The sequence below is a fragment of the Bos indicus genome, chromosome 2 (genome assembly GCF_029378745.1).
Source record: "Bos indicus isolate NIAB-ARS_2022 breed Sahiwal x Tharparkar chromosome 2, NIAB-ARS_B.indTharparkar_mat_pri_1.0, whole genome shotgun sequence".
NCBI lineage: Eukaryota > Metazoa > Chordata > Mammalia > Artiodactyla > Bovidae > Bos > Bos indicus.
Window position 1 is genome coordinate 5,314,943 of NC_091761.1, and position 24,269 is coordinate 5,339,211.

Consider the following 24,269-nt stretch of genomic DNA (forward strand, 5'->3'; position numbering starts at 1 on the left):
CCCGCAGCTCCAGCCGCTTTGTATCTTCGCTGCTTGTCTGCAGGGGAGAGGCGGCCCCGGCTCTCCGGGCGCGAGGTCCAGGCTAACCCCGCCTGGAGGCCGAGGCCGGGAGGCTGGGAGGCGAGGTGGCGCTCCTAGCCCTCCCCGCGGGCGGGGCCGGCGCTAGCCGGGAGGGCGTATGCCCCTTGTCCCTAGAGTCGCTTAGATCCGGGATTCCCGAGACTGTCCCTCCGCTCGCGAGTGCCGGCGCGTCAGCTCCAGGCCTCTGAGCGTCTCCTGCGCCCGCCGTGCCCTCCTCTCCACCCGCCTCTCCACCTTCTGTCCTCGCGGGCCGAGGGAGCGGTCAGGTTTCCTTTCACCAGGGGTGCCCGCGGCCTGGAAGCTCCGGTCCGGCTCCCGCGGGAGGGGAGGGCTGCGGGCCCCTCGGGAAGTGCCCTCGCCAGAGAAGGGGCTTCGCATTTCCGGCGGCCGAGGTGAGGGTGGCGGCTCTGGCTTTGGGAGCCCGCGGCCGGGTGGGGAGCCAGCTGGAGCGGAGAAGGCGCGGCAGGCCGCCGCAGGAAACACGACCCCTCGGCCGGGAGAGCCCCTGGTCGTAGGCTGGGGGATGGAGCCGGGGCTTCCCGTGGCAACCTGACTGTGCAGGAAATGCAGGGTTTGGGGGCGGGGGTCCGCGCGCGCCGGCTTTCCATCCCCAGCCACCTCGGGTTTATTGAATTGGATCGCGCCAGTTGCTGACGCCACTTCCCCTGCCGACTCCGACTCTGAAATCTGAGATCGCAGAATCTGTGATCCTACCAGGGTGGCCCCCCTCAGCGCCCCTCCCGGCCGGGTCTGTCCCCTCTGTCGCCCGACACACGGCCGGGTGGGAACCGGGAGACCGGCCGGCCTTCCCCCGCCTGGCTGTGGCTGTTTATAAACAATGACTTTTGCAGCTGAGACCTGCGGGCTCCCTAAGGATGCAGCCACGTGATCGTCGTGGGTGGGGGGCGGCGGCGGCCGCTGGAGCTTCCCCCGAGCTTCCCTCAGAGTCTGCCTCTCATCCCCGTGGTCCCGGGCTAAGGAGGTGGTGGGTCGTGTAGAGGGAAGGGCCCTCAACCAGACTCCAGATCTGGCCTGCCCCAGCTGTCCTCCTCCCCTCCCCAGGGCGGGCGGAGGGATTAGAGCCCCACAGATAGCTGGCTGGAGGCTGGGACGGCTTCAGTTGCCCAGATTGGGGGTGGGGGGCAGATGCTGCTGCTCTTGCTCCTCCTTCACACCCCCCTCCCCCCATGACTGGCTAATCCGTTTAGGTGCCTGGGTCTAAGCCTGCTTCCTGTACCTAAGGGGCTGAGGAAGATGAATGGGAAGCTGAATGAGGCTGAGACAATTTCCTTGCCCCCATTCCAGTGATGTCCTAGCCCTCCCTTTGCTCTTGCTGTGTCCCCTTTGCCCTACTTGCCTTGTTTCTGCAGCAGCATATTTCAGGGATTTCAGGGGTGGCAGGCCTGGGCCATATCCCCTGCGGGTATGTGGTGACATGTTTCCACTAACCCCCCTGAGCTGCCGCCCCTCCCTCTTTAGCCTCTGTTGTGTGGCCTTGGGTCGTTGGCTGACAGCTGCTCAGCTGTAGATACTGGCCTTGGCCAAGGGCTGGCCCTGCCCGAGCCTGGGCCTCATGGGACTGGAGTTGCTTAGCGCTGTGGCTGTTCTTTGCCCCATGGGCTCTGGTTGGGGAGACCCTCCCCTCCAGAAGCCAGAGCGGCAGCACAGGCCTCCTGGCTGAGTCTGGAAAAGTAGCCTCCCCTGTTGGTCCAGGAAGCTGGGTGCCTCGACCCACACCAGTCTCTCCCCTCTGCCCTTCGGAGGCTCAGTCTGTGTCGAAGCCTGGCTGCTGCTGGCCTGGCCGCCGCCTCAGCATCTTCTGGTGGCCTTCAGGGCCACATCTAATTCGCATTGTCAGTGGTCTCATGGGCACCCCACCCCCACCTTGCCTTGGTCAAATCTATGAGTAATGGGGCAATTCCAGTTGTCCCGTTGCCATGGCAAGGTATTTCCTGACCAGGGACAAGCAGGAGCTTGGCTGGAGGGCCTAGGCAACATCTGCGTAGGAAGAAGGGCCCCATCTCTCCTTTTCCTCGCCTTGATTTCCCCCCATCTCCTCTCAGCCCCGTCCGCCAGGATTCAGGGGGGCCTGGGTGGGGGAGGAAAGCTTGCTCGCTGGTGCCTTTGGAACCAGCTATCCTATTCCCCGGTCCAGAGTCCCTCAGGGGCTTGCCATTGCTCCTCCACCTGCCAGCCTCCACCACTGGTCTGGGTGCTCCCTGGGGGTTGGGCAGATCTATGTGTGCACCCCACATTCACCTGGCCCCAGCCAGTGCTGAGGGATGGTTAGGAACAAACAGGGGTGTTTGGGGACTTGGTGTGGGAGCCTTGATGCTGGGTGGGTGATTTGACCAGAGTGCTCCTCAGCCTTCCTTCATTCAGCAAATCCCACTTGTGTGGAGCGCCTGGGCCTCGCTCGGCCCAGGGTGCTGAGGGGAGCAGGGTGCTTGTGGCTCTGGCCATCAAGGAGCTAATTGTTGTTGTAAGGGCCTGTGGCCTCTGGCCCTGGTGTGAAGAGTGTACAAGACCACACTGGGGAGCTCCCTGGGGTCTGCCAGCCCAGCATGGCACTGTCACAGCTCACCTCCCAGCCCCCAGCTGCCCGCAGGGTGCTCAGTACCCTGAGGTCATCTTCCCATCGCTCATTTGGCTTGTCGGACCCTCTATAAATGACTCTCTCCATTTTTGGGCCTCAGTAGGTGGCTGGGCAGAGTCAAGTTGGGGTGGAGCGTGTGTCAGATGACAGAGAGGATTAGGGATTGGCGGGCTGGGTCCTTGGTGCGGGGGATGGGACAGTTGGGGAGAAGGGACAGCTGGGGTGGGGGTAGAATCTGGCCCGATTGCCCCTGAGTTCCACTGTTCAGAAGTCTTCATGGGGCATGTGCGAGGGAGGCCAGCCCGTGCTGGAGGAGCCGGACCCATGAAGGGCGCAGGAGAGGAGACTCTGCATCCCACCACCCCTCACTGCCGGCCCTGAACTGCTGGGAGTGGGGAGGCCCGGCATGGAGGCTCAGGGCCCAGGGCTGTCTGTGGACAGAACAGCACTGGCGGGTCACAGCTGATGCTCCCTAGAGGGAAGGTGCAGTGGCAGTTATTTATAGGACCCCGACACATGGCCATGATGGTGCCACTCTCATCTGGATGGTCAAGGTCTCCCACGCTGTAGCCATGGACCTCCTCAGTAGGAGCCAGGCCTTTGCGACCAGTTCTTATGCTCAGAGTGGCCTTGAGAGCAGCCAGGCCACACGGAAGGGCGGGGGGCAGGGAGCCCAGGTCTGAGGCCCCAGGCTGCAGTCAGTGACTCCCACTGCTTTCCCCATCGGGGTGCCTCTCTCTCACCCCCGAGTGTCCTCTCCCGTGTCCATCCCCACGTCGGCTTTGCCTCCACCTCTCTGCCTCGCTGCTCTTGTCTCTTTCCTCTGATCCTGTACCTGCTTCTCTGCACCTCTCCAGGCTCGGATCAGCTTCTCTCTGAACCCGAGTTATTTATGTCGTTGGTTCATCTTGCCAGTGCTTGAGGGAAGGCTCTCCAGCCAGGCGTCATCTCTGGGTGGGGTGTTTCTGGGGGCTCAGTGGACATTTGGCTGAGGTCCGTGGGTGTGGGGAAGTTGTAAGCATGGCCTCCAGACTTCCTGGGCCCCAACAGGCTGGGTTGGGCTGAGCCCAGGCATGAGCTGAGGCCCTCCTCTGTCGAAGCTGTTGGTTCATGCAGGGCCCAAAGCAGGCAGAGGCAGTTTTGCCCAGGTCGGCTCATGGGGCTGCCGGGGGCCTGGGGGTGGTGTTGGGGTAGCGGTGGGGTGGGGGACAGCTGTGGGCCAGGGAGTGTGTGTGGAGTGGGAGAGTGAGCTGCTGGTCACTAATGGAAGGTATGGGGTGTGTCAGGAGGTGGCTGGGGGATAAATTTGGGCTGGGTTTGCTTGAATCTTGAACGCCGGTAGGATCTGTGAATTCCATGGCTTCTCAGAGAGGCTGAGGCCTCGACTCTTCACTTCTTTCTTCTCAGATGACCCCGCTGGGTCCCCTTCTCACCTCCCCTCTCTGGCATCGCCCAGGCTCCTGGCCCTCTGCTCAGCTCAGCCCACACAAATTGTGCTTCTGATCCTCCTGCCTGCCTTAGCCTGGCCTTGCCTGTACTTTTTCCCTGAGGTTCTAGAACCCCTGTGTCCTTCCTCCCTGGATCTTGGGGTGGGTATGTAAGAGACAGAGCCCAGGCATGGGCTGGGTAGGCAGGCAGCAGTGACGCAGGGCTCCTGGCTCCTCCAACCAGCTGGGACCTTGGGCAAGTTTCAGGACCCTCCTGAGGCCGGTTTCTTCGGTGTGAGATGGGGATAACAATGGTCCCCTCCCCACGCCTGTTGTGGAGAGGAGGACCTTGGACAACAGTCAGTCACAGACCAAGTCTCAGTGGGCAGAGCCGAACCGTGGCCCAGAGGCCTGCCTTCCCCCAGCCCTCCTCCCTGCCCTTCTCCCTGCAGTGTCCATTACAGGCCCCTGCAGACAGCTAATCCCTGCTGAGCCCTGGATGGATCAGCCCAGGGTGGTGTGTGTCCATGTGTGGGTGCCTGTGTGTGTGTGTGTGTGTGTGTGCAGAGGGGCAGCATGTGATGGGGAAGGGAATCGCACAGTTTTCCGGGTCGGGGTGGGAGTGGGGATCTGGACTCATGTAAGTGTAAATCCTGTGGCCCTGGGTAAGTGTACCCCCCACCCCACCCCCCCACCCCCAGGCTTCCCTCTGACGATCAGTAAAGTGATCACGGGGTTTACTTCTTCATTTACTCGGAAAACAAATACTAAACACCCACTGTACTCTAGGCACTGTGTGGAGAGGGCTGAACAAAGGCAAGTCCCCACCACTGGAGCATGGATGCTCTCCCCTCCTCCCAGGGTGTAGGCAGACACGAAACGAAAAGTATGGTGGCAGGTAGATACAGGGCAGGGTAGCCTTTCCATAGTGGGATTTGATGGTTCAGGGCAGTCTTTCCTGAGCACCCCAGGGCCAGTGCTCACATGGTGTAAGGGATTGGTGAGGGTGTGTGTGCGTGCAGGTGTGGGTGTGTGCTAAGCCGCTTCACTCACGTCTGACTCTGTGTGACCCCATGGACTGTAGCGCTAGGCTTTTCTATTCATGGGTTTCTCCAGACAAGAATACTGGAATGGGTTGCGATACCCTCCTCCAGGGCATCTTCCTGACCCAGGATTTGAACCTGCATCTCCTGCAGCTTCTGCAGTGCAGGCAGATTCTTTACCGCTGAGCCACCAGGGAAGCCTCTGGTCATGGAGAAGCTGAGCCAAAGCTTCTGGTCTCCAGGTGAGAGAGCACTTGGGGGACCGGGGCTTCCTGTTGGATGTCACCCTGGTAGGTCACCCATACGTAAGCTCCTTTTTTGGCAAGTCTCCCTTTGGGATTAAAAGTGCAAAGAAAAGGGCGCTCATGCTGAAACCACCCCGCAGGGCATTGAGAATGCAGGCCAGGCTGCTTGGGGGTTGTAAGAAGGGAGGCAGGAGGGAACAATAAAAGGGAAGGGGGAGGCACCAAAGACAGCCCAGCCTGTGGAGGACCGTTTGCAAAATTTCCACATCAAGTAGCAGCGCAGGGTCGTGACGCAAGGTAGTGACAAGCATTCGGTTTCTAGAGAGCTGGGCTTGAATCCCTCTCCACCGGTTACCTCCCTCGGGCAGGTTGCGCTGACCTCTGAGCCTCACTTTCCTCACCTGAAGTCAGTGGTGTGAGCCACAGAGAATACTGTGAGACGAAATGGACACAAGTGAGGGGCAGGGCTGGTGGTTCCTGTGCCGGGAACTGGCTGGCACCCTGAGCTCCTGGGGCCTCCCCAGCGAGGTTGCCAGCTCCCAGAGAGGCCGCATGGTTCTGGCCCGGGCAGCGAAGCTGGCTTAGTGCCAAGGGCTGGCAGGGGTCAGGGCTGGGGAACTGAGAAGAGAAAGATAGGCTCTTCCTGCTCCGAGGGAAGCCTTTGTCAAATATTAACTTAAAAACAACCTGATTTTGTTGCAGACTTGCTGAGTGCCAGGTGCTTGGTGAGGATTCTCATCCCCAGTGCAGCCTGGGAGGTCATCATGATTCCCACTTGGCAGATGAAGAAACTGAGGCTCAGAGCAGTGGTGTCACTTGCCCATGGGCTGTTTTGGTCCACTGTCTAGGAGGTTGCGTCTCCCTTGGTGACTAGGCCCTCAGGCTGGGGGAAAGCCTGGAGACACGCACTGCAAGTAAGACGTAGGTCTCCACCCAGGAGGCGGCATGAGGAGTGTCAGCTGATAGATTTGGGTCCCAAGACCTTCTCCCCCGTTAAATGAGGTCTGAGGCTGCTTGTATGTCCCTGGGTCTCCACCTGGCGTCTAAGTTTATACTTCAGAATGTGGTCTTTCTGTTTGGACGTATTTGGTAGGCCTTGGGTGCTGCTGCTGCTGCTGCTAAGTCGCTTCAGTCGTGTCCGACTCTGTGTGACCCCATAGACGGCAGCCCAACAGGCTCCGCCGTCCCTGGGATTCTCCAGGCAAGAACACTGGAGTGGGCTGCCATTTCCTTCTCCAATGCATAAAAGTGAAAAGTGCAAGTGAAGTTGCTCAGTCGTGTCCGACTCTTAGCGACCCCATGGACTGCAGCCTACCAGGCTCCTCCGTCCACGGATTTTCCAGGCAAGAGTACTGGAGTGGGGTGCCATTGCCTTCTCCAGCCTTGGGTGCTAGTGGTGGAGAATCTGCCTGCCAGACATAAGAGACACGGGTTCGATCCCTGATTCAGGAAGATCCCCTGGAGAAAGAAATGGCAACCCACTCCAGTTTTCCTGCCTGGAGAGTCCCATGGACAGAGGAGCCTGGTGGGCTATGGTCCATAGGGTCACAAAGAGTCGGACATGACTAAAGCGACTTAGGACAGATGGACGAGGTGAGGGGACAGCCTGGGGTTTTGTGAGGCAAGTCTAGGGACAGGAGTTCCTGCAAGGGGGGACAAATGGTGGTGGTGGTGTGTGTGTGTGTGTGTGTGTGTGTGTGTGTATTCCCAGATATGTAGGCTGTGTCTACTTTATTCAATATAAAGGAGCACACTTTATCCTGAGATTGTACCTACTTTGTTGATATTTTTGCAGTAGTGTTTCTCTCATGAAATGATGGTACTACTGGCTGTTCCCTATGTTCTTGGGGAGGAAATAGTCATGATGTTGATCCCTGCCCCCCCAAGCTGAGAAGATTTTCCTGGTGTGGAATCTAAATGTCTGGGGCCTCCTGCCCTGGGGCAGTTTGCTGCCTACCCTGTGGACTGGCCGCCAGGAGTTGGGGTGGGTTGGCTGTTCTGGTCCTCGCTCGAAGCTCGGCAGTGGCTCCGCAAGCCCCTGGAACATCTGCTCTGTGCAGCTGGGTGCTGTCTGCTGCAGTCACTACGGTGCCCCCAGCTGTGCGCACAGTAGGCGCTCAGTGCATCCGTGTTGCCTGGATGCCCGGATTCTTCAGGGAGATGGAGACAGGTTGATGGCTGGCAGAGGTCCTGGAGGCTATGGGTTCAGGGTGTAGGGTGGGAGGGGTAGGGGCGATGTGGCTGCAGGATTTCACGCCTCCAGCGAGCACAAGGGGTGTCAGAGTCCAGGTCTTGGGGTCAGGTTCGGGGGGCATATGATGGCCCTGGCACAGGCCATCCCCAGGGGCCTGGGCATCAAACACAGAACTCCCTCCCACAGTAGTCTCAGGGCTGTGATGGTGCTGACCTGAGCCACGGGTTGAGGGCTTGGGCCTAGATGCTGGCCTTCTTAGGAGTGGGCTGGGGCCCTGCTGGGGAGCCCTCCTTGGCTTTAGACCAATTGCCAAAGAGAGGTTGGCCTGAGTCATCTCTTCCGATATGAGAAAGCTTTGGGGTGACCGGGGTCCCGGGACTCACTGACCTGAGGGTCTCTGTGATTTGCCAGCCCCAAGACTCATGGCCTCGCTCAGACCCCCCGGCCTCCTGGACCTCACCTTCGGGCCCAGGCTGTGACCCAGGTCCCAGAGCCACCACAGACGGGGTAGGAGCGAGCCCACAGCTTGGATGGACAGTGGGGGTTGGAGCCTGGTGCTGGGGTTTGACCTTGGTGCTGCCCACGGTGCCCTTGGGCGGGGTCATGTGTATCCCCCTATGCTGTGCCCAGGGGCTTCCCTGGTGGCTCAGACAGCAGTGAATCTGCCTGCAATGCGGGAGACCCAGGTTCGATCCCTGGGTTGGGACAATCCCCTGGAGAAGGGCGTGGCGACTCACTCAAGTATTTCTGCCTGGAGAATCCTATGGACAGAGGAGCCTGGTGGGCTACAGTCCATGGGGCTGCAAAGAGTTGGACACGACTGAGTGACTGCCATATGCTGTGCCCAAGCCTGTGCTGATGGGCTGGGTCCCTGCTGCTGGCCCCGCTCGGTGGACGAGGGGCTCGGTGGATGGGTGGATGCAAGTTGGAGACACCGCAGCCTGTGCAGTGTGCAGGCTGCAGCAGGGTGGGAACTGAGCCCCAGCGGCTGGGGAGTGAGTGGGTGGCAGCCAACGGCAGGCAGCAGCCTCCAGCGGCCGCAGCGCTGGGGGCAGGGACTCGCCACTGCTGTCACAGCCGGGCTGGGCTGGGGCTCTCAGGGCCCCTGCAAGGCCTGCCCTCCCATCCTGGAGCCCCCAGGACACCTTCCTAGGGATATTGGTGCCGCTCCTTGCTTCACTCCTGGTGTTCTGTTGCCTCTCTCCCCCTTGTCATTCTCTGGTTCTGAGGCCACTCAGAGGAGGGGAACGGGCCCTGGGCCCTGCCCTCAAGGAGCTCCCAGCCCCACACTCCGTGCCCACCACAGCATTGGGGAGAGCTGGGGGAAGGGCACCGGCGCCTTCCATAAGGCCTGGGCAGTCAGGAAAGACTGCTTGGAGGAAGTGGCCTGCCCTCCTTAGGCAGCCAGAATCCAGCTGTGCCCAGGAAGGCAGGGCTGCCGTCCTGGAGTCCACTACGTCAGGGCTGGGGTCGGGGCCTTCCCAGAAGGCTGCTCTACATCCTGCGTTCCCTCCCACTGCGTGCAGACCTGCCCTTCTGTGTTTCAAGGCCCCAGGGTGGCACCCTGGAGGGGATGATGCTGCTAAGCTGGCAGAGCTGGACAGCTGTGAGGGGTCAGTGGGTCAGCTCACCCCCAGGGCCAGGCACTCCACTGCACTCGCCTTTTGAGACCAGACCAGATGGCCAAGTGGGGGCCCCCTTGGTCCTGGATCAGAGCCGGGCTGGGTCCTCAGGGGGTGAGGGGTCATGCCAGCTGGTTGGGATCCTGGCTCTGAGCGCAGATGGCCGGGTGAGGAGTGGACGACAGTAACGTCACGTCGTGAGGATGAGGCTCAGGATGAGCGGCTGGCCAGTGAGGGGTCCGGGTTTCCACCCAGGCCTGTGCCTGAGGAGCTTTGCAGAGGCTGTGCAGCCGGAAGGGGGCTGGAGTGAGCGGAGAGCCAGCCCTTTTTCCAACAGCTGCTGCTACTTTCTTTGGACCCGTGCTCAGCTCAGCCTCTCCCCGGGACTGCAGCCAGCACACTGGAGCCCTGGGCGCGCCAAGGCCCGGCACTGCGCGCTGAGGTCAGACCTGGCCCCGGGGGGCGGGGCCGGAGAGGCCCCTCTAGGGGACCCCTGTTGCTCCCTCTCCGGCCCCTGTGGCCCTCCACCCCCCACTTTTCTGCTCTGAGGCAGCATCACCTCTCTCAAGACATGCCCTCCAGCCTATCAACAACTACCTTGGGACCAGATGTGGGTGATAAGGTGGATGAAGATGGTGACCTGGGTTGGGCCCCTGGCAGGTGGGCAAGAGTCAGGGAAAGAGATTGAACAAGGGAAGGGGAAGAAGGAGGTTGATCCCAGGAACTACCCGCCTGTTCTGGGGTCCTGGGCACTCATGCCTTCTCTGAGCCCGCGTTTCCTCCTCTGTAAGTGGAAACGGGGGTTCCTGCCCATGGACTTGTGGCGAGAGTCCAGGAGGATGTGATATGATCAGGGCCTGCTGGGGTGGACACGCAGGTTCTGTTCCAGGGAGCATCTTGGGGAACCCCTGGGAACCCACAGGTAGGGGCCGTTCTGGCTTTTGTGTTTTGAGCTGTTTCTCTTTGCTGATGAACAGATTCTTGAAGTTGAACTGCAGTGCAGTTTCTGTTCCCTTTTTCCCTGTATAGTCTGAAAACGCTAAATTGGGAGGGGTGGTGTCATCTCCTACAGGAGGGAAGCCAAAGCGCCCCCTGAGCCAGAGCTTGATTGAGCGGGTTGGGGCAGGGGAGGGCAATCGGTTCCAGGTGGGCTGGGTTGAGGGGTCTCCCGTCCCTCATTCACTCATTCATTTGAGGAGCCGGAGGCGCAGCTAAAGGAGAGCCGGAGCTTCGAGACCTGGGTGGAAGCCTGCCTTGGCCGCCGAGCCTCAGTTGCTCATCTGGGAACAGGGAAGCATGAGATTCCCCTGGCAGAACAGAGTTCTACTGGATGCAGCTGGGTCTGGATGATTCTGGAAGGGAGGACAGGAGAGCATCTCTGCGGCATTTCGTGGGTTTACTCAGAGCCTTCCCACCTGCCATTTTTCGTTTGTTCTTCTCAGTGACCAGTGCGGTCGGCAGGACTGGATTATGGTCCCACTGGGGAGGTGAGAACACTGGAGCTCAAGCAAGCCCTGGGATTTTTTTCCCCCTTCTGTTCTCCGACTTGGCCCCAGGCTGGCCTTTCCTGGGAGCTAGCACCCCCATCCCTGAATGGGGGAGAAGGTGGTTGGATGATGCCGGAAATAGATTATTGTAGTGCAAATATAAATGCCTAAGTGTTTTCAAATGAAAGCCAGTGTGTGGGGGCTGCCTTTGTGGGGCAAACACCTGGGGGAAGGGGTGTGTGTGTGTGTGTGTGTGTGTGTGTGTGTGTGTGTTTGGGGAGGAGGTTGGGGAGGAGGCTGACACACTGGAGGAGAAGGTGACCCTGCAGAAAAGCCACCTTGGAGCTTTTCACATGGCCCCTGGTTCCCCTATGACTCCACCATGGTGGTGGGGGAACGTGGCTTCACAGAGGAGTCACGGGGACCCCAGAAGGTCAACGTCGGATGTGGACAGGGCTGGCATAGCACTCCTTAGGGGGCCTCAGTAGAAAGAGTTCCAGGCACAGACGCCAAAGCTGTGTGGGAAAACAGTTGGGGAGGGTGCGGGAGTCGTGCGGGCAAGGGGAGGTGTGTTGGGGGGCCCAGGGCCGGGGAGGGGAGGGACACTTGAGGACGAATTAATGGTCAGGAATACAAGCTGAATCTTGATCTAAAGAGAAACAGAAATCCGCAATTAATTGACTGCATTTGCTGAACCTGGGACAAGGTGAAAATGTTCTCCTGAAATATAGCTTAAGCCAGGAGGGTGTGTGTGTGTGTGTGAGTGTGTGTGTGTGAGGTGTGTGTGTGTGAGTGAGTGAGTGAGTGTGTGAGTGTGAGTGTGTGTGTGTGTGTGTGTGTGGGTGTGTGTGTGAGTGTGTGTGTGTGAGGGTGTGTATGTGAGTGTGTGTGTGTGTGTGAGTGTGTGTGTGTGTGAGTGTGTGTGTTTGAGTGTGTGTGTGAGTGTGTGTGTGTGTGTGTGTGTGAGTGAGTGTGTGTGTGTGTGTGTGTGTGTGTATCTCCACCGTGGGCTCTGTGCAGCAGTCTGCTCTGGAAGTGGGCCTGGCTGAGCTGGAATGTCACCGTCTTCCCAAGTTTACCAGCTCAGGCCTCCTGATGGAGTGGACCGTGGGCCTGGAGCGGGCCACTGCTGAGAGGGGTCAGGGCCCTTCCAGTGGGCTGTGCGTGGTGCTGCCCTGGATCTGGTGGGCCAGCTGGGGGCCGGCCTGGTGCCACAGCAGGGACGCTGCCCCGAGATGTGGGTGCTGGGCTGCCTGGCCTGCGGGAGAGCTGAGTCAGCTCCGTGGGAAGCTCGTGGTCAGCAGCGGGCCAGAAGCCGGTGCCTGCGTCCTGACTTGAGTCACTGCACTCTCAGGTCACCCTGTCCTGCTGCGTGCGCTGAGAGACCAGGGGAGGCCTCCCCACAGCCTGCAGCCAGCGCAGGGCTCTTCGGAGCCTGGTGGTTGGTGGGGGCCTGGGTGTGGGGCGGCTCTCAGCGCACATCACTTCTGATCCCCTCCCCTCCCCTCCGCTGGGGATTTGGGTCACTTACTTGACCTCCTCGTTTCGATTTGCTCCTCCATAAAACGGGGTGACAGTGCCCCCTGCTAGGCCCAAGCCTTGGACGGTGGAGTCTGTGACCCTGCACCTAAGTGCGCATAGTAGGCCCTTAGCGCAGAGTCAGTTGGGGTGAGGGGCTTCTGTGCCCCAGGACTGGGAAAGCCTTAGCAGAGTACCTCGCACAGTGTGGCGGGTGGAAAGCCCACGTTCAGGTCCCAGGTCTGCTCCTCCCGAGGCCTTGACCTTGGGCAAGTTACGTGTCCGCTCTGAGCCTCGGTGCTCTTGTGTGTGAGGGTTTAATGGGGGCCACGTGTCTCCATTTCACGCCGTAGGACACTGGAGTTTGGGGTGGGGGTGTAAGGCGCCTTAGCGGGCGTGGGGCGTTCTGCTTGCGGGTCCTGCTGGACCTTCTCACCCGAGTCTGGACCAGCCTGGGCCCAGCAGTGGCGGAGGTGTGCTGGCTCAGCTTGGGATCCAGATGGTGAGGCTGTGGGGGAAGAAGAGAGAGGGAGGGCCAGAGGGGGCCTGGCAGGGGCCAGGTGTCACCTGGACCCCTTCCCCTCATGCTCAGCACCTCCCCGCACCAGACCCGAGTTCCTTGTAGGTAGCAGGAGTCCCTTCCAGCTTTCAGATGCTCCGCAAGTGTCCAGAGTCATACCATGGGCTGGCTAGGGATCTAGCCCTGGATGTTCACCCCAAGCCATGCCCTGCTCCACTCTTTTCTGTTCTTTGGCACTTCCCTGTGATTTTTTTTTTTTTAGAATTGGTGACTCTGGCAGCTTAGCTTCCCCTTACTGTTGAACTGCGTTTCTTTTGGGAAACAGGGCCCTGGGGGAAGAAAGGGCCAGGTCAGCAGTGGGCCCAGGGGGTGAGCTGGTGTTTGCTGTGATTTTGGGGGCCAGTGCTCTCTGGTGGGTGTGTGTGTGGGGCATGGGGCTGGCCTCTGCTACCCCTCCCCGTCCACGCTGCCTCACCTCCTCTTAGGGAGGGATGTGGTCTCACCCCAAGGACCTCTCTAGACTGCAAGATAGACTCCAGGGCTGAAGCTCGGCCTGTGTCCTGATAAGTCAGAGATGCAGGGGCCCTTTGCGTCCAGCTGATCCTCACCTCTCCACTTTGAGGGTAGAGATGGGACCCTGAGTGGTGACTGCCCAGGCTTCTGGCAGCCCCCTCATCGTCCCTTGTGGTCTCTAAGCTAGGAGGGAAGACCCCAGCTCCTGTCCACTGTGTGCTGATTTCCTGCGTCTGCTGGGCTGGGAGGACCAGGGTCTTCCCCTCAGGCCTCGCTTTGCCCACCATGTTTCTCTGCTCCCCCCCAGCCCAAGAACAGTGGTGCAGGCTTAGCAGGAGAGAGCCTGGAAAAGCCCTCCTGGTGCCCTGAACAGTCACTGCATCTGCCAGGGGCAGGGGCACCGCCCAGCTTCCCGTCCCTTCTTGGCCGCTCTTGTTTCTCATGCTCATCACCGTTGCTTGGTCTGTGCTCCCTACCAGCCCCCTCCCAGCCTTCCTCCAGCTCCCCCACCCTCAACCAGGAGAAAGCAGTGGGATTGGCCCTGGACTGGGAGAGGACCACCCTGTTCGGAACCAGTGAGAACCAGTGAGTCCCCACCCTTTGATCCACCACATCTGCGAAGTGGAGGGTCCTCACAGGTGCTGGGGACTTGGAATCAGCCCAGGGGCAGAGGTAGGGGAGCCACTGGGGCCACCCCCTGGGCAGCCAAGGGCCTGGGAGTGACCGCGGGACCGAGGGTGGGGAGGGGTGGTGGCCCTCCCCACTGCAGTGTCGTGGGTGGGGTGTGTGACTGCACTTTTGCTTGGCAGGACTGGGTGGAACTATTTAAAGCTGACTCTGGGCATCAGCTCCTGTGAATGACACAAATAACAATAATAAGCAAAATAATAGCAATACTGTGTTGGGGAAAAAAACACCACGGCTTATGTCCTTTAGGTACTTGTGAATCATTCCAGGTTCACAGATGTGGCTATGGACGATTCCGAGTGGTAAAATGAAGGAATAGCCTGGTTCCACATTAGGTTGAACAGACATAGGCAAAGGGCTGAGGACATTTAGAGGCCTGAGTGAGTTCATGTGCCTGAGGTGAGATCAGGAAAGGCTGCCTGGAGGAGGTGGCAGGAAGGAGGTGACTTGGCCTGGCATCAGTGGGGAAGAAATTTCTTAATGACTATTGTGGGGGTGCCCGTGGTCCTTCCTGGGTCAGACTTGGCCCCAGGCTGGTGCGTGGAGGCAGGACCTTCACCTCCCCTCCCCAGGCTCTGGCTCCATGCTCTGTTGAGCTGGGGGTGGGCTCCTGCTTTGCTGCTGCTCCACAAGGGCTGTCCCCTCACCCAGCCCAGGAAGCAGCTGATGAGGGGCTGGTGGGAGGTGGCCGGGCTAGAGGGGCAGATTCCACCCCTCTGCTGATGGCCGGCGTCCTGGCGCCTGCCTGGGGCTGAGAATAGCACCCACACTTGCATGGAGGGGACAGGTGGGCAGGCAGTGGCTCTGGGGGGGGCGTGGTGCTGACATCTCTCAACAGGTGGCCTGGAGGGCTGGGCCGAGGGCAGGGCTGCGGTGTCCTCAAACAGCCCCATCCAGCCCCTCCTCAAGCGGCCAGTGGGTGGGCTTGTGGAACTCCTATCCGGGGTGCCCTGGCTGGGAGCCCTCCCTGGCCCTTCTGTAGCGTGGGCTGTGTCCCGGGCTCAGTGTGGGAGGTTAGGGATCAGGGCGCCCTAGGGCCGTGTGTGGTGGCTGCTGCAGGGCATCAGAGGCCAGAACTTCCAGCAGCTGTTTGGGCTCAGGAGCAGGGTCATGGTGGTGGGGCTGCTGGCAGGGCCCCTGCAGAGCCAGAGGGGGAGTCTGCTGAGGGAGGTGGGGCCAGGAGCGGGAGGTGGGGCGCGGTGGGGCGAGTTGTCTCCCATGTAAGCCTGGATGAGTCATGGGGAGCTCGGGGCACCAGGCACCAGCGCGGAAAGGCATGTGTGGGCTGGGCTGGGGAGGGACGGGGGTTAGGGAGAGCGTACTGGCTTGGGTGGGCACAGTCCTAGGTCATCAGGGGTCAAGAGGTGGCGGGGGGCGGGGGGTGGGGGGAGGCCAGCCCCCGCTCTATGCTAGGCCCTCTAACCTACACAGCCCGAGTTCATCCTCACACTTCCTGAGGGAGAGGTCTTGGCTCAGTTTTACTGATGGGACTCAGGGCTCTGAAAGATGAAACTCCTTGCCCAGGGGTACACAGCCTGGACCTGCTCCTTATGTCTCCCGGCCCCCCTTCGACTCTCCCCATCAGAAAGGGTCCAGAGGGCCCTCCTTTCCTTCCTTTCTCTTACTCACTGTCCAGACCAGATATGGAGCTGGTTGCCAGGGGTGGGAGCCACTGAGGGGGTAGTGGGTGAGGAGGGGAGCTTCAGGAGCCCATGGTGGGCCTGCCTTGGCTGCCTGTCCCCACCTCCCTTCCCAACATCTCTGGGGACATCCAGCTCACAGTGACCCCCAGGTGTTCCCAACTCGGGTGGCTCAGGTTCCTTTCCTCTTGTTGCTCACACCCGCTGTCCCCCTCACTTTTCTCCCTGTCATCCTATCCTTGACCCTTCCTCACCATGTCCTGTCCCGGCCATAAGCCATTACTGCCTCACCTGGGTCATCACAGTCACCTAAGTGGGCTCCGTGCTCCAACCTGCTCTGTAGTCTGTCTGCACATGGCAGCCTGGGACTTTAAAACTGTGAGTCAGAGCACAGCTCTCCAGACTTCCTCCTCCCCGCTGGAGTCTCAAAGCCCCATGGCCCTGCCCTGGCTGCCAAGGCAGTTCATACAGTGGTTACAGCCTCTGGAGCCAGGCTCACTGGCTGTGTGACCCTGTGGAGTTTTTAAGGCAGTGCCTCAGTTTCCACATCTGCAAAGTGGGGTAACAGTAGTACTTCCTTTGTGAGGTTATAGAGGGGATTGCTTGAGGAATTGTGCAAAGGCCTCAACTCCTGTGTTCCTGGGCATCTTCCTCCTCCGCCCACCCTCCTGTCCTCTTTCACTTTCTAACCTTGCTCGTCCCACCCCAGGGCCTTTGCACATGCTGTGCCCCCTGCCTGGCATGCTCTCTCTCCTTCATCGGGTCACAGAGGCCACTTTCCTGAGCCCCACCCTTTCTGTGCCCTGCGGTGTTTTTGTTCGGTTGCCACTGGACATGGCTCCGTTGGAGCACTGACCCCTCCAGGGCAGAGACCTTGCTCTGCTCACTGTAGAGCACAGCCGGGCAGCTGGGGGAGGGTGTCGCAGACCACGAAGCCTCAGCTCCAGTCCCAGCCCTCGCTGCCTAGGGGCAGGTCCCAGAGCCCAGGGGTGGGGACTCCACTTCCCCTTCCCTGTGAAGGCCAAAACTGTGGGGATGGTGGGGGGTGAGGGGGCAGTGAGGAGGGGGCAGCCTGGGCCCATCCCGAGAGGTTGGTGAAAAGTTCCTTTGTCCCCCTGGAGTGTGGGTCAGGTGGGGCGACGGCTGGAAGGGTGGGGTCTGGACGGCAGGGTGGTGCCTGAGTGCTGAAGGAGGTGGCTTTCTGCTCTGGGTGGCCCTGGCCCTTCCAGAAGCCCTCCTATCCTCATGGAGGCCTCTCCTGGAGGTTCTGGGTCTGTTGACATCTAGGAATGAACTCAGCCTGATGGGTGGTCCCTGAGGGGAGGAAGCCAGTCACAACCAAGCCTGGGCCCTCTCCTGCACCCCCTTGGGGCTCTAGGGCACCCCTTTTGGCCTGATCCCCCCTCCCCAGGCTCCCACGCATGGAAAGGGGCTCCTTTTGCGCCATTGGGTTTGGGAACCGATGGCCGTGTTCAGATTCTAGATCCTGTTTACTTACCCTGGGACCGGGGATGGTAGGCCTCAAGTTTCCTCATCTGAACACCTCCCTCTCTTAGAAAATGCTTGGCAGCCTCTTGGGATGCCTGTGGATTAGCGACTACTTCTGTTTTGTGGGTGCCACCTCACCTCACTGGCCCAGCCCAGCCCCCTCCCGGAACTCCCAACCCCTTCCCCACTTTGGCCCCTGCCCCTCTGCTCCCCTGCCTCTGTTCTCGGCCGTTCCAGCCTCCCCCACCCCCTGCAGCCCACCCTAGCTTCCTCTGGGGTCTGGGTGGCCCTGCTCTGGCTGCTGGCCACTAGCTTATCTGCTGAACAGGCTGGAATGTCAGGCTTCCTGGGAGGGGGAGGGGGGAGAAAGGAGAGGAGGGCAGGGTTTCCCAGCTGGAATCATCTGGAAACTTCTTACCTGGGGTCAGAGCCCTTCCCTTCCACCTGGCAGTGGGTGTGCAGGAGGAGACCCCCCAGCACCCCCTGAACCCAGTCCCTACCTTTCCCAGGGGCCTGGCTGGGAGGCTGGGAGAGGCTGCTTTTGACCAAGCAGTTGTATTTCAAGGCATTGTTGCGGGACAGACGTACGTGGCAGCCAGGTCTTTACGTACTAGTTAAGGACGTAAAAAAGGAAACCAAACATCACTGTTTACTCTCACCAGTATTTCAAAAGGAAAGGGAAAATCACTAAAAGAGGAAGGAGATAATTTTAGAGTGACAGTCTCCCAAGAAAGGCCCTTTGGCTTCCTCAGTAGGTCAGCCGTTCTTAACCAGGGGCCCACGGGAAAGGATGATGAATCTCTGTGGACTGGTGTCAGGGGACAGTGACTTCCAGAACACGAGGACTTGTGGAAAAAAAAAAAAAGATTACTGTGGGGTGAGGCCTTGGAGATTCAGGGTGGATGAGACTTGGAAAGATTGTTTTTAGTTTTATATTTCATTGCAAAAATCCTTGCACACTTTGCATTCTAATACACGGTCTTTGTTGCTTATGGCACAAAAGTGGTTTCTTCACCAGTTAAATCTTTGGAACGCAGGTGGGGCAGGAATTTTTGGAGTGGGCAGACATGCTGCCTGTCATCCCCGTTTAAGAATCAAAAGTTGAGGGAATTCCCTGGCACTCCCGTGGTTAGGACTGTCACTGCTCTGAGGGCCTGGGTTTGATCCCCGGTTAGGGAACTAAGATAGCACAAACTGCGAGCTGCAGCCCCTGGCAGAAAAAAAGAATCATCAGTCGGGTCTGGGCGTAGAAATCCATCCCGCCTGGGGTCCTTGTTCTGCCGCTCTTTAGCTGAGCGATCCCTCTGAACCCGTTTTTTCATCTGTAAAATAGCACCCAAAGTCACACCTTTGGATGTCCTGGTGATATGAGCCCACCTGTAAGGGAGTGTCAAGGGTGCTGAGCCCCCTCAAGGTGAATCCTTGGTGCAAGCTCCCTGGGGTTGTGCCTTGCAATGTGATTTTTTTGTGGAGCTTTGAAGGAGGAGCAGCTGCAATCCAAGGGGAGCTTTCCCTGGCTGAGAGGTGACATCCCATGGTGAGGGGTCCCCTCAAGAGTGTGAGCTGAGCTCAGAGCACTTCCCCAAGGGGAAGGCGGGATGATGGTCACCACCTTCTAGCCACCAGCCTGGGAAGATGGAGGTCCAAGGATGGGGGTGCAGAGGAATCAGGGGAGGCGTCTCTCTCTTGGGGACAGCTTTGTGTGTGTACTGGATTAGGAAGAGGGATCTGAGTCAGAAGGTCCCCGTCTCCTCTGAGATGCTCTTGCCCAGAGCCGGCCCTTTCCGAGCCAGGAGCCCGGCTGGTTCCCCTGGGAGCCTGTTGCTTTTCTCTTTCTCTGGTTTTCTCTCCAGCTCCCTTCTGCATTCTGGATTCTTCTTCCACACGGTCTCCTGGCCTCCACTCAGCTTCTCGCCTGGCTCTGTGGCTTCTGGATGGTTCCTGCCACCTTCCCACTGTGCCTGGAATCGACCGAAGGGTCGTGGGCAGGAGCCGTGTCAGGGAGCATGTGTGTGTCTGTGCAGACAGGTCGGTGAGCACCAGAGTATGGACACGTGAGGGTGCAGACAGGCCCACTTGGGGGGCCTACGTGGGGGCACATTCTTGCCTCCTGGGGGTGGAATGCTGTTCCTGCCTTTTGCCCAAGGCCAGCATTTTAACATTTATCTTTCTTAAAAAGTCATTGCCCTTTTGGGAAGTCGACAGGCTGAGTCTGGCACCACAGGAGGGCTGAGGAGTCTTATCGGCCAGGCCTCTTGCTGTGCCTTCTGGAAGTCGTGTGTTCTGGGCTCTGCTCCTGGGCAGAAGAAGCCTGAGCTGCTTCTCCCCACTGTCGTTCACAACTGGGCCAGGGAGGCCAGGCCCCTCAATCTAGCCCCTCTCTGCCTGATACCCTCTCAACGCCAGGGCACAGCGACAGCTCCCAGGCTGCGAACTGTGTCACCCTGGCCAGCAGATAACCAGTCTCAGGCCTAAATACTGTGGCTCTGGTGGCAGAGATGTCCAACATGTCCGTGTGAGTGAGCTCACAGGCCCTCAGAGGGAGAGGCAGAGTTTTCCTTGCTGGATGACAAGATGAAGCTGCCCCCTGGTGCGGTCACTAGCCAGGCTGCAGGCAAGAGCCGTACCCCAAGAGTGGCATTCAATGAAAAGGACCCTGGAGTCAGGAGCCCTGGGTCCAGTCCTGGCCTGTCCACAGTTTCTTCACTCAAAATAGGGGTGCCAAAGCCTGCTGGAGGAAGAGGCCCAGGGACCCAGACTGCAGCTTAGTGCCCAGAATGGGTCAGCCAGGCCAGCCGCCTGGGCCAGAGGCGCCTCTGCATCCCCAGGGGTCAGTGAGCAGGCGGTGTGGCCTCAACCATGACACAGTGACGGACCCAGAGGGCAGCTGCTAGGGCCCTGAGTCCAGCCCCCTTGCCACAGCAGATGAGATCTGAGCCGCACTTGCTCGGCAACCACAAAGCTACCAGACTCTCCTGGGGTCGAGCTGTGGCCAAATTCCTTCCTTTTCTCATCTCTAAAGTAGGGGTGAGAATACTTAGAGGAGGCCAGGCATAAAATTGGCAAGAAAGGACCAGGAATAGGACGCCCAGAAGCAGTGAACACACCTCTCCTTAAAGGGAACCCGGGCTTCTTTGAGAAATGGCTGATTGTAGGCCCAGGGCCTACAATACCCCCTACATACCCCCCTGAGCCTGGAGCATCTCGCAGTGTCAGGAAACAAGGACATGCCCAAAGACTAGTGGAGACACGTCCTCAGGCTCCCACTGGCCAAATTTAGGACAGTTTGAACATCAAAAAGAATAATGATAGTAATAGACTATAAAACATTGAATGCAAAATGGAGGCGAGAGTCCGTAATGATGTCCCTATAAAGACATGACAGTAATGATGTCCCTATAAAGACATGACCTGTATAGAACACCAGGTAATACGGAGGAGGGTAGAAGCCCTCGGTAACAGTTAGTCCCAGCAAAGATGAGAGATGCAGAGCCTCTCAGACTTTCATTTGCACATAGGGCATAAGGGGTCTTGTCAAAATGCATTGTCAAATCCAGCAGTTCCAGGGCAGAGCCTGAAATTCTGCATTTCTACCAGATTACCAAAGGGCTGTGATGCTGTTGGTTCATGGACCCCACTTTGAGTGGTAGAGTATTAAATGGACATAAAGGCATCAGGTAAAAAGTTATGGGCTGTAAACATTTATGCAGGGATGATATATCGACCCTCAGATGACTGGTTAGTTACCTAGAGAAAAGTCACCTTAGTCACACCAGAGGTCTGGCAAACACTGCCCAACCTGTGCATGTGGTCAAGCTCAGCACCGGAAGCAGGAGACGCCCCGAGGTGTTGCTGTTGAAGGACACGTTGCCTCTGAAGTATGCTTGCCAAAACAATGTTTAATCTGGACTCAATCACGAGGAAGTGAGCAGATGAACCTAGAGTGTAGGTCATGCTCCACGGGACTGGTTTGCATGCTTAAAGAAAATGTCTTTCTTATCGGACCCCTTTGGCACAGGGTCCGATACTCAATATTTTGTAATAACCTATAAGGGAAAAGAATCTGAGCAAGAATATATATATATGTCTTACAACCAAATCACTTTGCTGTACACCTGAAACTAACACAACATTGTAAATCAACTATGGTCCAATAAAAAAGTGTCAACACCATGAAAGAGAAACAAATATGCACAGTGAATAGGTGTGGGGAAATGTTCTGGATTAGAGGAGACGGGAGACACACAACCCAATGCAGTGTGTATGCTAAGTGAAGTAAGTCAGAAAGAGAAAGCTAGATACCACGTGACATCACCCGTATGGGATGTGAAATACGACACAAACGAACCCACCTGTGAGACAGAAACAGACTCAGAGAACAAACTCGTGGCTCCGAGGCTGAGGGGCATGAGGGGGCGATCCACCGGGAGCTCGGGGTTAGCAGGCCAGCTATTATATATAGAATAAGTAAACAATAAGATCCTACTGTATAGCGGAGGGCCATCCCTCAGTGGGTAAAGAATCTGCCTGGGATGGAGGAGCCACAAAAGATGCAGGTTTATCCCTGGGTTGGGATGATTGCCTGGAGAAGGACGTGGCAACTCAGTCCAGCACTCTTGCTTGGAGAATCCCAGGGATGGAGGAGCCTGGTGGGATACAGTCCATGGGGTCGCACAGAGGCAGACGCGACTGAAGAGACTGAGCATGCATGCATGCACGAATAGCACAAGGAACTCTACACAATATGTCGTGATAAACCAGAATGGAAAAGAGTATGAAAAGGAATGTGTGTGTGTGCGTGTATGTGTGTATATATATACTGAATCATGTATATATATACTGAAACATATATATATATATATATACTGAATCATATACATATATATACCGAATCATATATATATATATACTGCTAAGTCGCTTCAGTTGTGTCCGACTCTGTGTGACCCCAGAGACGGCAGCCCACCAGGCTCCCCCGACCCTGGGATTCTCCAGGCAAGAACACTGGAGTGGCTTGCCATTTCCTTCTCCAATGCATGAAAGTGAAAAGTGAAAGTGAACTCGCTCAGGTTGTCTACTTGAAAGTTAAACAGTCGTGTCCGACTCCTAGCAACCCCATGGACTGCAGCCTACCAGGCTCCTCCGTCCATGGGATTTTCCAGGCAAGAGTACTGGAGTGGGGTGCCATTGCCTTCTCCATATATATATATACTGAATCATATATATATGTATAACTGAATCACTTTAGTGTACAGCAGAAACTAACTCAACATTGTAAACCAACTATTTGTGTTGTTCAGTAGCTCAGTCGTGTCCAACTCTTTGCAACCCCATGGACTGCGGCACGCCAGGCTCCTGTCCTTCACCATCTCCCGGAGCTTACTCAACTCATGTGCATTGAATCAGTGATGCCATCCAACCATCTCGTCCTCTGTCGTTTCCTTCTCCTCCTGCCCTCAATCTCTCCCATCATCAGAGTCTTTTCTAATGAGTCGGCTCTTCGCATCAGGTGGCCAAAGTATTGGAGCTACAGCTTCAGCATCAGTCTTTCAAATGAAAATTCAGGATTGACTTCCTTTAGGATTAAATCAACTATATTTCAATTAAAAAAACAGTGTGTGAACCACATTTGGATCCCAGATCAAAAAGCAAATAACCCAAACATAAGGGAGATGCAGGGGACAACTAGGCATGTTTGCACATGGGCATGTGCTGGATAATAGTAATAAGTTAAGAGTGAACACTGGCTGTTCTCTGGTATTACGGGGTTTAGGAGAATATTCTTATTCTTTGGAAATGTGCCAAAGTAGTTAGGGGTGAAGGACTGGGTTAAAGGGTCATGATGTCTGCAGCTCCTTTCCAGGGGTTGGGCTAACATATAAACAAACGAACCAAACTATTTAAATAGAGAGAAAGAGAGAAAGGAAAGGTGGCCTCATGGTGACAATTGGTGAGTTGAGGGAAGGACAGATGGCAGTCTATCGTACTATTCTTTCAACTTCTTTTGTGGTTTATAGGGTTTATATTTCAGACTAGAAGTTGGGGAGGGGGCCTATGCAATGTGGCAGTGCCTGGTGGGCTGGGGCTTACCCCTCCCCACTCTCTCCTGGCTCTGCTGAGGCCCTGCCCACTTGGCTCCTGGGTTATTGGTAAGCTGGGAGGAGTGTGGGACCGAGTGTCCATCATGGGGGCCAGGTGCCTTGGGCACCATCTGGGCAGGAGGACTGTGAGGCCAGCTGCGAGCATAGCTCTGGGGCATGGCTGATACTGTGTGTGGGTGGGAGGGTTGAGCCGGTGGGCAGGAGACAGGGGGACCCCTCAGATGTCAGGGAGTGAGCCAGAGCCCCTGAGGCTGTGGGCAGTCGGGGCGGAGTGCCCTACCCTGGCATGTCTACCAGGAGGGGACAGCTCCGGTCACCAGGTGGCCTTTGGTCCAATTCGGATGGCCCCTCTTGCCTCTTGAGGTGTCTCCCTTCACAGGGATCCCAGCTGTGTGACCCGTGGGAAAGGCGAGCCTTCCACCTGCCCACCTGTCACCCAGACGGCCTGTGTGTCTGTGTGCCCCTGCCCACCTGGGAGCCTCTGTGAGGGCGTGCATCCTGTTGCTGTGGTCCCGACCGCAGGCTCTGGTGTCGGCGGGGGAGGAGGAAGTACGACAGTGACGCCCAGCCGCCCGGCGCAGCTCGCTCTGCGACCAACCTCCACTGAGGCCGAGACCTTGGGGTGCTGGGAGATGATGAGGAAGGTGAAGGCCCCCTGGGGTCTCGGCCGCTGGGTGGTGGGTGCCGGGGACCTGTCTGTGTGTGTGTGAGAGAGAGGGTGGATGGGGGTGCTGGGGATGCTCTGGATGGGGGTGGTCTTTCATCTCTGCTGGTTGCTAGAAGAGCTTTTCCTGTCCGGGGTTTCCCTCCTGGGCCTCCGGGCTCCGCTCTTCTCCCCAACTCTGGCTTCTAGAAAGTGCTTATTCTTACTTTGTGCCACATGCTCAGATGTGGGCATGTGTTCCCACACAGGGCTGGCCACGCTCTGGGGAGAAAGAGGGGTCCCAGAGGGCTCCTGGGGTCAGCCTAGGGGTAAGGGCCTGTGGGCGTGCTCCCCTGCCCTTGCTGGCCCAGCTGGGGTGGCGTGGAGAGGGCCAGGTCTGCTGGGTGCCCCCCCCACCTCCAGTTTGGGTGCCCTTCTTCCAGTCTGGAGCTTGGGAGAAGCCC

General features: G+C 58.0%; 1 protein-coding gene across 21 annotated transcripts in view; it reads left to right on the forward strand.

The window, feature by feature from the left end:
• BIN1 (bridging integrator 1) overlaps positions 1–24,269 on the forward strand; it is a 56,820-nt gene that overhangs the window by 485 nt on the left and 32,066 nt on the right. The window contains exon 1 of one of the 21 annotated variants that reach the window (XM_070801947.1): positions 224–473. The exons of 19 other annotated variants lie outside the window; for them this stretch is intronic. Coding sequence is in view for 1 of the 2 variants with exons in the window: in XM_070802043.1 (XP_070658144.1) it covers positions 23,795–23,806 (12 nt within the window). In the remaining variant the exon portion in view is untranslated. Of the gene's footprint in view, positions 1–223; positions 474–23,768; positions 23,807–24,269 lie in introns of those variants that run through there. One more of the 21 variants, XM_070802043.1, reaches the window with a different exon arrangement.